This window comes from Notolepis coatsorum (assembly GCF_963971535.1).
Source record: "Notolepis coatsorum genome assembly, chromosome: 8".
NCBI classification, from domain to species: Eukaryota; Metazoa; Chordata; class Actinopteri; order Aulopiformes; family Paralepididae; genus Notolepis; species Notolepis coatsorum.
The window spans coordinates 86,753,215-86,766,816 of record NC_140172.1 but is presented as its reverse complement, the minus strand read 5'-3'; the positions used below and the strand labels follow the sequence as shown (position 1 = coordinate 86,766,816).

General features: G+C 48.6%; 1 protein-coding gene across 1 annotated transcript in view; it reads right to left on the bottom strand.

The window, feature by feature from the left end:
* LOC311233502 (sodium channel protein type 4 subunit alpha B-like) overlaps positions 1 to 13,602 on the bottom strand; it is a gene marked incomplete at its 3' end in the record, with an annotated part of 179,305 nt that overhangs the window by 148,085 nt on the left and 17,618 nt on the right. Inside the window, exons 7-9 of the mRNA XM_084320469.1 lie at positions 4,159 to 4,359; positions 3,586 to 3,703; positions 2,434 to 2,672 (exon numbers count right to left, since the gene is read on the bottom strand). Of these exons, the coding sequence (XP_084176595.1) occupies positions 2,434 to 2,672; positions 3,586 to 3,703; positions 4,159 to 4,359 (558 nt within the window). The remainder of the gene's footprint in view (positions 1 to 2,433; positions 2,673 to 3,585; positions 3,704 to 4,158; positions 4,360 to 13,602) is intronic.

Below are 13,602 nucleotides of genomic sequence, written 5' to 3'. Positions count from 1 at the left end.
TGAGTTAGGGTTACAGTAAAATTCAAATACAATGCAAAATTAAACCCAGAGGCAGAAAATGCGTACAAAGTAAACAAAATACTTTTATGGAGACGAACAGAGACAGAGCTTTGCTCTGGGTGACATGAACACTGCTCACACAAGTTGAAAATAATTCAACTTGAGCGAGAAATTTGCCAGGCCTCGGTGAAGCAATGAATATGAAACAGACTGCTCTGTAGCCTGTAGATGTTGAATACATTTTGAAATGGAATTTTTTGTAAATGTCAACAATGCTACTGCTGAGACCAAACGCACTAGCGTGCCTTCACACCACTGTGGCTAGTGTTCAACTGTCAAACTGACGTGAGTAAAGTGAGACAATGTTCCCCTTTGCATTGTGTCTGTGTATTGTCAAGATCTGGCAGGTTTTTTGATAATATTGTGATGGATCACGGTTTATGTGGGTTTTATTTTAGTTTATTCTAAGGTGCTTTGGCTTTATTTCGTCTTTCTGTGAGTGACAGCTGTCTATTTCGTCTTTCTGTGAGGGACAGCTGTCAATCACTGGCCTCTGCAGTTAATTGCCATGCGGCATGGCAGGTGTGTGGGCTGATTGCCACCTGATTGGTGTCAGGTGTGCAGTGCCATAAGTAGGTTTGGTTGACTGTGTTTGGATGCTTGTCTATTTCATGTTTCTCCCTCAATAGTAGAGGAGTGTTCCAAGCTCATGCTTCTCTAGGGTTTTCTCTGTCTCTAGTGCTATTGTTTTTTTTTCTTTTTTTTCTTATCCACTTTTTCTCCCCATTTTTCTATTTTTCTCCCATCCCAATTTCGTATTATCCAATTCTTCCCTCCCCTGTCTTGAACGTTGCTAGACTATGCTTCCCACTGGTCGGCTGTAGTGAGGATAGAAGCCTTGCATCACGTGTCCCCTCCGGTACACGAGGAGGCAGCCTGTTGCATCTTTTCACCGCAGCAGCTCGAACTCTCAGTGGCGAGGAGTAACGCGTGGGAGGCTCACGCTGCCCTCGCTACTTCCTGTTTCCGCAGCACTGGCGTCACCCAACCGACCTGTAGGAGTCGCTGTCCACAACGTCCAATCCCCACCCACCGGCTTTCCCACCCTCTAACACTTGCCAATTGTGTTAGTATGAACGACCGGCCAAGCCGGTAGCAACGCCGAGAGCTGGGCTCGAACCCAGCGTCTCCTGCGTTATTAGCCGCTGCTATTGTTTTTCTTGTTGTTTTCAACTGCTAGGCAGTGGTGGTTATTTTGGGATTTTTCTCCCAGTTATTTTATACTGGTGTTTTGTGTTTCCTACAGTTTTTTTTTTTTTTTTTTATTATTCTTGTGTTTTCCCCCACCCTCTCTCATCGCTCAGCGATTCCAGTGGTTACCCCTCTTCACTTCTACCTCAACCTGCCTCCTCTCCACCCTCACATTCAACCTTCACCGTTTAGGGAACAGAGGTTTCTCCAGGGCAGATCCCATGCTCCGGAACTCTCTCCCCCAAGACAGGCTACGTCCACACCGATAAATCTTCATTTTAAAATGCATAACTTTTGCTACATTTACGCTTAGCATCCACACACTACTCCAGCATCTTTAAACCCCTAAAACACTGGTGACCTTTGTTCTAGTTTGAAAGCTCAGGGGTTGCATTTTAGTGTGGATGGGACGAGAACAGAGACAGATCTCATGGGGTAGTGTTAGGGGTAGGGTTAAAGGTCAGGGTTCAGGTTTTCTACTGACAGTATGTATTCAGACCTTGGTGTCATGGGGTAGTGATAGGGGTAGGGTTAAAGGTCAGGGTTCAGGTTTCTTACTGACAGTATGTATTCAACCTTAGTGTCATGGGGTAGTGATAGGGATAGGGTTAAAGGTCAGGGTTCAGATTTCTTACTGACAGTATGTCTTCAGACCTTGGTGTCGTGGGGTAGTGAATAGAATAGAATAGAAATACTTTATTCGTCCTGAGGGAAATTTGGCACTACAAATCGCTCACAGTAAACAGTAAACATTTAGGTAGACAAAAACAAAAGTCACAAATAAGAATAAAATAAACCTAAGAATAAAATACGGTCCGGGATATACATTTCCTATGTCACATTCTAATATAAAATATACAGTGAAAATATACAGAAATATACAATAAGTATACATTTGTAAATGTAAACGTCCAGGAAGGTAGTACTGTGTCACCCTGTGCTTAGTGATGCAGTGAGGCACATTGATGCATTATAAATATAAAGTCTGATGGCTGTTGGAATGAAGGACTTGCTGTGCCGTTCAGTGGTACATCTTGGGAGTCTTAGTCTAACACTGAACGTGCTCCTTCTGTCAGCCAAGTCTGTGTATAGTGGGTGGGAGGGGTTGTCCATGATGGCATGGAGCTTAGCAAGGCTCTTAGGGGTAGGGTTAAAGGTCAGGGTTCAGAGGTAGTTTCTCACCAGGTTTCCTATGGCCAGCATCTCTTCAAAGCCTGCTGTCATGGGATAATGGTCCATGGCGAGGACGATGGTGTTGAGGATGAAGCAGAACGTGACTCCCAGCTCCACAAAGGGATCCATGATGAAGGGGTGCAGCCACTGTTTGAAGCGGCGCCAAGAGGAACAGCAGTCCCACCTCAGGAACACGTCTGCGCAGCGGTAGCAACGCGGTGGACAGGACCTCTGACTCAGTTCAAACTCTGATGGGAACAGACAACAGATAACTGGACATTCTGAACATTGTTTATGTTATGGTTGGCTCCGTCCGTACTTATCAGTTAGTTAGGGCCCCATTCTTTAGGAGTTAATACCAACATTGCGCTACGCCCTATTCAGGTCTGGGGTGTGTGTGTGTGTGTGTGTGTGTGTGTGTGTGTGTGTGTGTGTGTGTGTGTGTGTGTGTGTGTGTGTGTGTGTGTGTGTGTGTGTGTGTGTGTGTGTGTGTGTGTGTGTGTGTGTGTGTGTGTGTGTGTGTGTGTGTGTGTGTGTGTGTGTGTGTATGGGTATGTGTGTACATGTGTATGTATACAGTATATGTGTTTGTGTGTGTATACATATGTGTGTATGTATTAGGGCTGTCCCCGACTAAGGATTTGGATGGTCGACTATGATTGGCCAAAATTTGCCGTTAGTCGACTATTGGTCGACAAAAAAAGAAAAAAGTATAATATTAAAAAATAAAAATACAAAAAATTTGTTTTGTATCATTCCATTTGGGCTGTGGGGGGTGCTTAATGTCTGAAGGAGTCGACTAAAGGCTTCTTGTCCTCTGCAAAAGCATGCAATTGGTCCACTGATGGATACATCTTGATATTTGTCTAGTCTAGTGTGTTCGTTCATTAGATGGGTGAAATCCTCTTTCAGTGCCTCTGTGCCTGTTTTCGTAGGCAGTTAGCCTCTGGTATGCGTGCCATTAGCGTTAGCCACGCTTCTAGGCCTCTTTTCTTTTGGAAAGAATTATAATTAAAATTATAATAATAATAAATATTTTTTATTTATTTATTTTTTATATATATTCGACTAAGAGGTTGGCCAGTCGACTACGGCTCCTTTCCACCGATTAGTCGACTAATCGACTAATAGGAGTCAGCCCTAGTATGAATATGTGTGTACCATCCATGGTATTGTGTTCTTGCTCATGACTCTTCCTCTGTGGTGCTGAATCTTCATTCTCCTGAAGCTCTTTGCTGCCCTTGCTGGCCTGACTGGCCTTGCGCACCAACACAGCATTCTAAAGAAAGACAGAACGACACATGTTAACTAGACCTGGGTTAACTAGACACAAGTTAACTAGACACATGTTGACTAGACACAGGTGTTGACTAGTGTGGGAGAATAATAACTCACCCCCAAAACTAAAAATAACTTTTGTATTCGACTAAGAGGTTGGCAGTCAACTACGGCTCCTTTCGATCGATTAGTCGACTATTCGACTAATAGGGGTCAGCCAGCCCTAATATTTATTTTTTTAAATCATATTCTCAAAATAATCTGACGGACAGATATTATTGCTTACCCCCAGACCGACACTAGGGCAGCACGTGATAGTCTACTCTACACCCTCCCCAGACTGACAGTAGGGCAATGCATGCAACGACCAGGAAGGGAATTGGCATAACGACTAAATTGGGGGATGGAAGAAAAAGATAGATTTTCCTATAGCTGATCATATATTAGTAATATCACCTCCTCCTCTCTGCTCTTCAGCACCTCTAGGATCCTGGAGCACTCCTCTTCCTTCTCTTTGGCCTCAGCAATGGTCGCCTCGTTGTGTTCGGTGGTTGCCATGGCAACCACCGCCACCATCAAGTTGATAAGGTACAATGACCCCAGAAAGATCACTACCATGAAGAAGATCATATTGACCTTCCCAGCCACACGGAGGGTCTAGAGAGAGAGAGAAGAGAGAGAGAGAGAGAGAGAGAGAGAGAGAGAGAGAGAGAGAGAGAGAGAGAGAGATAATATGAACGTGTACATCTATGCATTTAACGCATCCTAACTATTTAGCCACAGTTCAGCGCCCAGGGACCGACTCCAGTTCCGAGGAGAGGATGGAGAGGAGAGGAGTGGAGAGGAGAGGATGGAGAGGTGAGGAGAAGAGAGAGAAGGGTGGAGAGGATGGGAGAGGAGAAGAGAAGAGAGGAGAGGAGAGGAGAGGAGAGGAGAGGAGAGGAGAGGAGAGGAGAGGAGAGGAGAGGAGAGGAGAGGAGAGGAGAGGAGAGGAGAGGAGAGGAGAGGAGAGGAGAGGAGAGGAGAGGAGAGGAGAGGAGAGGAGGAGAGGAGAGGAGAGGAGAGGAGAGGAGAGGAGAGGAGAGGAGAGGAGAGGAGAGGAGAGGAAAGTTACTTATTATATGGTCATGGATTGATATTTTTAACGGTTGGACCTATCCATTTTGGCAGATATGTCTGATGTATCACTGTTAGCGAATGTTAGTGGCTCAGGAGGTAGAGCGGTCATCTGATAATCGGAAGGTTCCCGGTTTGATTCCGGCTCCTTCAGGCTGTAGTGTAGTGTAGGACTACAATTCCCATGGTTATTGTGTCACGTGTCTTGCATGTCATTGGTTACTGTTCCGTTAACCAGATGCGCCAAGGAGCGCTCTGTGTCAGTGTCAGGCAGCCGATAGAGGGACTGCCTACGGTTCCACTGTAGACCTGTAATCTACCGAACTGTGAATAAAGCACAACTGAGAACTACCACGGTCTCTTATTAACGAAGATACAACAGTGGCGACGAATATAACGGAAAACACATGTTTGTGTCCACCTCGGAAATAGAGGTTGTAGCCGAGTAGCGACCTAGCTAGAAGAAAGTGTGTAGTCAAGCTAGCTCCCGCGTATTTTTTTCTTGGAACTCTGTGGCTGGCAAGTGCACAACGGAATGGTGCTGTACAGTCTAGAAACGGGACTGGTGTTTGATGAGACGATAGAGACATTTGAAGCCTATGAAGAGAGACTTCAGCAGTTTTTCATCGCAAACAACATCGCGACAGGCCGGCAAAGGGCTGTTTTTCTCTCCGTGGTAGGAGCTAAAACTTTTACATTGCTCAAGGATTTGGTGGCACCAGCCAAGCCGGGCAATGTGGACTTGAAAGACTTGTTAACGTCAGTGAGAGCCTATTTCTCACCGAAGAAGAATGTGCTAGCAGAGAGGTATACGTTCAGAAATCACAAACAGCTCTCTGGTGAGTCGCTCACGGAATATGTGGCGGCATTGAAAGGATTGGCTTCTTGGTGTGCTTTTGGAACATCAATTGAAGAGCAGCTTCACGACCAGTTTATCTGCGGTATCACGAGTAACGAACTGTGCAGTAAGCTGCTGAATGCAGCTTGTGACGGGGTCCTAGCGTGGACCAAGACGATGGAGATCACCAACAACTACGAATGCACCGTGGTCAACATGAAAAGGTTTGAGCCAGAGCCGCAGTTCAGAACCGACAGAGTGGAGATGACAGGAAGACAACGTGAAGGCGCCACGGGTGGACAGCGACCACGAGAGCAGAAACAGAGCAAAAGAGCGGCAATGCGTCGGAATGTTACCGCTGCAACGGAAGAGGGCATTCGGCAGGGGATTGTCGCTACAAGGACTTCCAGTGTCGGTTTTGCAAGACGACGGGGCATCTGGAGAGGGCTTGCAAGAAGAGGGCCCAATCCAACGGACCAGATCAGCGAGGGAGAGCAACGCGCACGGCCCAGCAAAGAGGCGGGCGAGGAGGAGTCAACATGATCACAGAGACTGAACAAGCAGAGTACGGGTCCGGTTCAGAGGAACAGACTCACATGGGACTGTATACAGTCCGACCTAACATGCATTGTGAGTATGAGAAACCATACAATGTGTTTGTGAAATGTAATGATCAGAAAATATGTATGGAAGTGGATACAGGTGCCGCGTTATCAGTCATATCATATATGTACCATGCCAAGTTCAAAAATGTAACATTACTTCCATGTATGACTAAGGTGAAAACGTACACAGATGAGCCATTAGAGCTAATGGGGAAGATAATGGTCACAGTTGAGTGTGTGGAACAGAAGTTGCAGTTACTCTTAGTGGTAGCCAGGGGGCGGGGTCCAGCACTCATGGGTCGTAATTAGATAAGACCATTAAACCTAGACTGGTCTAAGGTCAACAGGATAGTCCCTGTGTCAGACATATACGCAGGTATTTGGCAATGGTTTGGGTAAAGTGACAGGGGTTAAGGCTAAAATGTATGTGTCCCCACATGCAAAACCTAAGTTTTGCAAAGCCAGGTCGGTTCCCTATGCTTTGCGGGAAGCCGTAAACAAACAGCTAGATGACTTGGAGAAGCAAGGGGTTATTTCTCCAGTGCCACACAGTGAGTGGGCAGCACCCATAGTGAACATACCAAAGAAAGACAACACAGTTCGCATATGTGGGGACTACAAAGAAACAGTAAATCCATTTCTGGATGTAGATCAATATCCTCTTCCCAAAACACAAGACCTATTTGCCAAGTTAGCAGGAGGGAAACATTTTACAAAGCTAGATTTGACACAGGCATATCAGCAGATGGAGTTAGAGGAGGAGAGCAAGCAATACTTAACAATCAACACACCAAAAGGGTTGTACAGATACAATCGCTTGCCATATGGTGTAGCCAGCGCTCCAGCCATATTTCAACGAACAATGGATCAAGTGCTGCAGGGGTTAGATGGTGTAGTCTGTTTTCTAGACGACATATTGGTGACAGGCAATGACACAGACAGTCATATGAAAAACCTAGAAAGGGTACTGCAGAGGTTGGATCAATATGGGCTGAGAGTAAACAAGGGAAAGTGTGCTTTCTTTCAGGACAGTGTATGCTATTTGGGCCATCGCATAGATGCACAGGGGTTACACCCCCTTCAGGAGAAAACGGAGGCCATCGAGAAGGCCCCCGTGCCCAAAAACACCACCGAGTTGAGGGTGTTTCTGTCTTTGTTAACCTACTATGGAAAATTCATGCCTTCTTTATCTACTCAGATAAAACCTATGACAGAACTACTACAGAAAGGACAGGAATGGGTCTGGTCAAAGCAGCGCCAATAGGCTTTTGAGAAAACCAAGAAGATGCTGACAGCAGCACCAGTGCTAGCGCACTATGACCCCCAGTTACCAGTGATAATGGCCTGTGACGCTTTCCCATACGGGATATGGGCGGTGATATCACACAAGCTACCAGATGGCAGTGAGCAGCCAATAGCATATGCCTCACGGACCCTGTCCAAGGCAGAGGTCAATTATGCGCAAATAGAGAAGGAGGCCCTCAGTATAATTTTTGGAGTACAAAAGTTCCATGAGTATTTGTATGGTCGAAAATTTACCCTCTGTACAGACCATCAGCCACTGGTCAAGATTTTAGGACCTAAGACAGGTGTTCCCACATTAGCAGCAGCAAGAATGCAGAGATGGGCCCTAATTCTAGCAGCCTACCAGTATGATATTCAGTATAAAGCCGCTCTGACACATGGAAATGCTGATGCATTATCTAGGTTACCGATGCAAGCAGAGGCACAAGAGTGTAGCCCGGTATTCAGAGTCTCGTTCTTAGATGAGATCCCTATCTCTGCTAGAGAGATCGCAGAGCACACCAAGAGTGATGCAGTAATGAGAACAGTGAAAGATTTCAGAAAGGGTGGCCTAAGCATGTCACAGAGGAGGAACTAAAACCATACTGGGTGAGACGTGCAGAACTGTCTGTAGAGGGTGATTGTGTGATGTGGGGTTTTAGAGTGGTCATTCCTCCCGTACTGAGGTCACAAATGTTGAAAGAGTTACATGACAATCACCTGGGTATAGTGAGAATGAAGACCAGAGCACGTAGCCATTTTTGGTGGCCAAACCTGGACAGAGACATTGAAAACCTGGTGGCCACATGTAACCCTTGTCAACTGACTAGGAACACACCACCGACGGCTCCGGTGCATGCATGGACTGGTGCAGTGAGACCGTGGCAGAGGGTCCACGTGGATTTTGCAGACAAAGGCAAACATAAGTTCATGGTGTTAACAGACAGTTTCTCTAAGTGGCCGGAAGTGTCATTGATGACGACAACGACAGCGGAGAAAACAGTGGAGGTTTTAATAATAATAATAATGGCTTGGATTTATATAGCGCTCTTCATGACACCCAGAGCGCTTCACAGAGTCCATTATTCGTTCATACACAGTCATACCGGTGGTGGTAAGCTACAATTGCAGCCAGAGCTGCCCTGAGGCAGACTCACGGAAGCGTGGCGAATAATCATCGCCTACGGCCCCTCCGACCACCACCAACATTCATTCACATGCATACACATTCATACGAGGCAAGTAGGTTAAGTGTTAGGGTTTGAAACCGACCTCAACAGCACGGCACAGACAGGTAGTTCAGAGTTAGCCAAACACTAGGGCGTATTTATTTACAGAATCAAAAAGAGTCAAGTAACAATTCTGAACAACAAAAAAGGAGACTGCCTTCGGCAGAGTTATCTGCGGCTCTGCAGATCCTCCCGGTGTTAGAGGTGGGGAATCGGCGTAGACGCCGTTGCGGCTCTGCAGATACTCCCAGCTCCAACTCAGAGTGGAGACGGAGAGAGAGATCAACAACAGTCCAACAGTACACAGAGGCAGTGCAGTTCAGTCCTCCCTTAGCTGAGTCCAGACTCCAGAACAAAACAAAACAGTACTTCTTCAGTGTTTATCCAAAACACACAATTTAGCTGAGTCCAGTGCAAACAAAAACAATACTCTTCAGTGTTATCCAAAACACACAATTTAGCTGAGTCCAGTGCAAACAAAAACGATACTCTTCAGTGTTATCCAAAACACACAATTTAGCTGAGTCCAGTGCAAACAAAAACGATACTCTTCAGTGTTATCCAAACACACAAAACAGATAATCCAAAAAGGGTTTGGTTCCAAAACTCACCAAAGCGCAAATGCTAAAGCGGGCAACGAGGCGCAGCTCCAAACGGAGGATCAAGATATTCACCAGCGGCAATCCAAAGATGTCCTGGAGGGAAAGTAGACGAGGCACAACAACGGGGGGAAAGCAGGCAGAAGCAGTAGTATTCAAAACAGTAGTACTCAAAACGACCCGACAACGAATGAAAGGAGGTCCGAGTATATGAAGCCTCTGGAGCGCTAATTACAAACTACAACAGGTGCGTGATGGAATTGATAATCGCTCCTGAAGCGTGTGGCGGGGAATGGACCAATCATCACAGTACCTTAAGAAGCGTGTGGCGGGGAATGAACCAATCCTCACAGTACCCCGCCCCTCCACGGGAGCCACCCGGCGACCCACTCGGCCCCGGCCTGCCCGGATGGGACCGAAGGAAGCCGGCGATCAGGGGCACCGGAGAGGGGGACAGAGGCCCGGAGAGGGGGACCGGAGACGGGGACAGAGGACCGGTGAGGGAGGCTGGAGACGGGGACAGGGACCCGGTGAGGGGGGCCGGAGAAAGGGACAGGGAACCGGCGAGGGAGGCCGGAGACGGAGACAGAGGCCCGGAGAGGGGGCTAGAGACAGGGACACAAGGGGAACCCCGGGGTGAAGGACTGGACGCCGCCTGAAGACACCGGGCATGACAGGAGGGGCTCCACCCCCTGATGGTGCCGGAGGACCAGGCGATGTGGGGCTCATGCTGCGCGAGCCAGGGCCGACCCAGGACTACGGGGACAAGAGGGGATCTGGTAATAAAGAACTGGAGTCTCTCAATGTGGTTACCAGCCACGGTGAGGAGGACAGGACAGGTACGTTGAGTGATGTCAGCCAGGCGGCGATTATCCAGCGCGAAAACCTCCAAGGGCCTCTCGAGGTCCTCAAGTGGAATGTTGGCCCGGGTGGCAAACTCAACGTCCAGGAAACTCCCATCAGCACCAGAGTCAATGAGTGCACCCACCGTCGCCCGCTGGTCCGCCCAGGCCAGGGTGACGCTCATCAGACGACTAGGTGGTGCACGGTTCTGGGAACGAGAAAAACGGCTCACCAGGATCTCCCGGGGTCCCGGCGAGCCTGGTCTTTTGGCCGGGTGGGGCAGTTGGAGATAAGGTGCCCATCCTGGCCGCAGTAGAGGCAAAGGCCGGACCTGAACCTGGCCTCCCGTTCAGCCGGGCTAAGGTGTGAGCGTCCCAGCTGCATGGGTTCCTCCTCGGGCACCGAACGGGAGGGGAAGGAACCACCAGTTGTGGTGGGAGCAGGACGGACCGCTGTACCGTCACGAGTGCGGGGGGTCTGGGGAACTTCTGGAGGTCCCAGTCGGGCTCTCTCACGCCTTCTCTCCCGGAGGCGTCCGTCGATGTGAATGGCGAGGCTGAATAGGTCCTCGAGGGACTCAGGTTCCTCACGGGTCGCAAGCTGGTCCCTTACAGCATCGTTGAGCCCCCTCATGAAGGTGAGACGAAGCGATTGATCGTTCCAACCGCTCTCCGTTGCCGCCAGTCTGAACTCCAGCACGTAGTCGGTGACCCCGCCACTGCCCTGCCGGAAGGTGCCCAACCGAGCTCCTGGGTCCTGGCCACGGGCTGGGTGGTGGAAAACCCTGCGGAGCTCTGCCACGAAGTCTGGGTAGGAAAAACAGAAATCAGCCCCCATTGCCCAGGAGGCAGTAACCCACTGTGCTGCCCGGCCTGAGAGCAGGTTAGTCATGTAAGCCACCCGGGCTCCCTCTGAAGTGAATCGGCTGGGTTGATGAAGAAAAACCAACTCACATTGCATGATGAATGTGGCACAATCCTCGAAGTTACCATTGAACAACCGTGGTTCGGAGAGACGGGGCTCCCGAGGTGCGGGATTGGGAGGCGCGGGGCCTGCCACGGCTGCGGGTGGTGCTCTGGCCGAGACTCCTGAAGCAGGTGGGGTTACAAGCAGGGCGTTAAATGCTTCACTCAGAGTTTGCAATTGGTGAAGAATATCAGCCTGCTGATTACCCTGGGCTGTCTGTAGGGTAGCCAGAGAGCCAAGGGACTCCTGAATAGGCAGGACCTGGGCTCGGAGCTCCTGTACAGCAGCCGCAGCCGCACCTAACTGTAGGCTGTGGTCGTTGGTTAATTCAATCTGGACCGCCAACGCTGTTCTGACTCTGTCGGCTGAGGTCGTCATGGTCGGGTCGTAATGTTAGGGTTTGAAACCGACCTCAACAGCACGGCACAGACAGGTAGTTCAGAGTTAGCCAAACACTAGGGCGTATTTATTTACAGAATCAAAAAGAGTCAAGTAACAATTCTGAACAACAAAAAAGGAGACTGCCTTCGGCAGAGTTATCTGCGGCTCTGCAGATCCTCCCGGTGTTAGAGGTGGGGAATCGGCGTAGACGCCGTTGCGGCTCTGCAGATACTCCCAGCTCCAACTCAGAGTGGAAACGGAGAGAGAGAGAGAGAGATCAACAACAGTCCAACAGTACACAGAGGCAGTGCAGTTCAGTCCTCCCTTAGCTGAGTCCAGAACAAAACAAAACGGTACTTATTCAGTGTTTATCCAAAACATACAATTTAGCTGAGTCCAGTGCAAACAAAAACGATACTCTTCAGTGTTATCCAAAACACACAATTTAGCTGAGTCCAGTGCAAACAAAAACGATACTATTCAGTGTTATCCAAAACACACAATTTAGCTGAGTCCAGTGCAAACAAAAACGATACTCTTCAGTGTTATCCAAACACACAAAACAGATAATCCAAAAAGGGTTTGGTTCCAAAACTCACCAAAGCGCAAACGCGTAAAGCGGGCAACGAGGCGCAGCTCCAAACGGAGGATCAAGATATTCACCAGCGGCAATCCAAAGATGTCCTGGAGGGAAAGTAGACGAGGCACAACAACGGGGGGAAAGCAGGCAGAAGCAGTAGTATTCAAAACAGTAGTACTCAAAACGACCCGACAACGAATGAAAGGAGGTCCGAGTATATGAAGCCTCTGGAGCGCTAATTACAAACTACAACAGGTGCGTGATGGAATTGATAATCGCTCCTGAAGCGTGTGGCGGGGAATGGACCAATCATCACAGTACCTTAAGAAGCGTGTGGCGGGGAATGAACCAATCCTCACATTAAGTGTCTTGCCCAAGGACACAACGGCGATGGGATGGACATGGGCTTGAGCGGGATTCGAACCACCAACCCTTCGATCATTGGACCCCTGACCTCTACCCCTTGAGGGGGTTCTTCGCAACATATGGACAGCCAGAGGAACTGGTATCAGACAATGGCCCCCCATTTCAGTCACGGACATTTCAGGACTTTCTCAGGAACAATGGGGTGAAACACACACGGTCGCCGCCGTGGCACCCTGCCTCTAATGGGGCTGCAGAGCGCCTGGTGCAGAATCTGAAAAAGGCGCTGGAAAAAGCAAAGAGTCAGAGTATCACAACGCAGCACTCTATTCAAGACTTTTTTGTTTTGTTACAGGAGCACCCCCCATTGTGTGACGGGTAAAACACCGGCAGAACTGTTCTTGGGACGGCAACTGAGAACGAGACTGTCGCTGATACAGCCCAGCGGTGCAGAGACGGGACAACAGAGCACACAGCGGAGCCCTGAGGGACCGCAGAAGAAGGTCAGATCATTCCAACCTCAGCAGCGGGTGTTGGTGAAAAACTATGGGGGAGGGGAAGGAGAAAAGTGATTTCATGGGAGGATTGTGAGGCCATTAGGCCCTGTTACATACATGGTTGATGTTCAGAACAAAGTATGTTAAATACATGTGAATCAAATGGTGTCAACTCAGTTACTACAGCCTGAAACGGAAGAGAGAGAAATACTAGGGCCTGTTGGTCCTCGGGTCATGGGAAGTAGTAGACCCAAACGAAATGCAAAACCCCCAGACAGGTTATATCTGTAAATTTCAGGAATCAGAGTAGGGGAGGAGTGTAGTGTAGTGTAGGACTACAACTCCCATGGTTATTGTGTCACGTGTCTTGCATGTCATTGGTTACTGTTCCGTTAACCAGATGCGCCAAGGAGTGCTCTGTGTCAGTGTCAGGCAGCCGATAGAGGGACTGCTTACGGTTCCACTGTAGACCTGTAATCTACCGAACTGTGAATAAAGCACAACTGAGAACTACCACGGTCTCTTATTAACGAAGATACAACACAGGCAAGTGTCCTTGAGCAAGACACTTAACCCCCTAACTGCTCCCGATTAGAAGA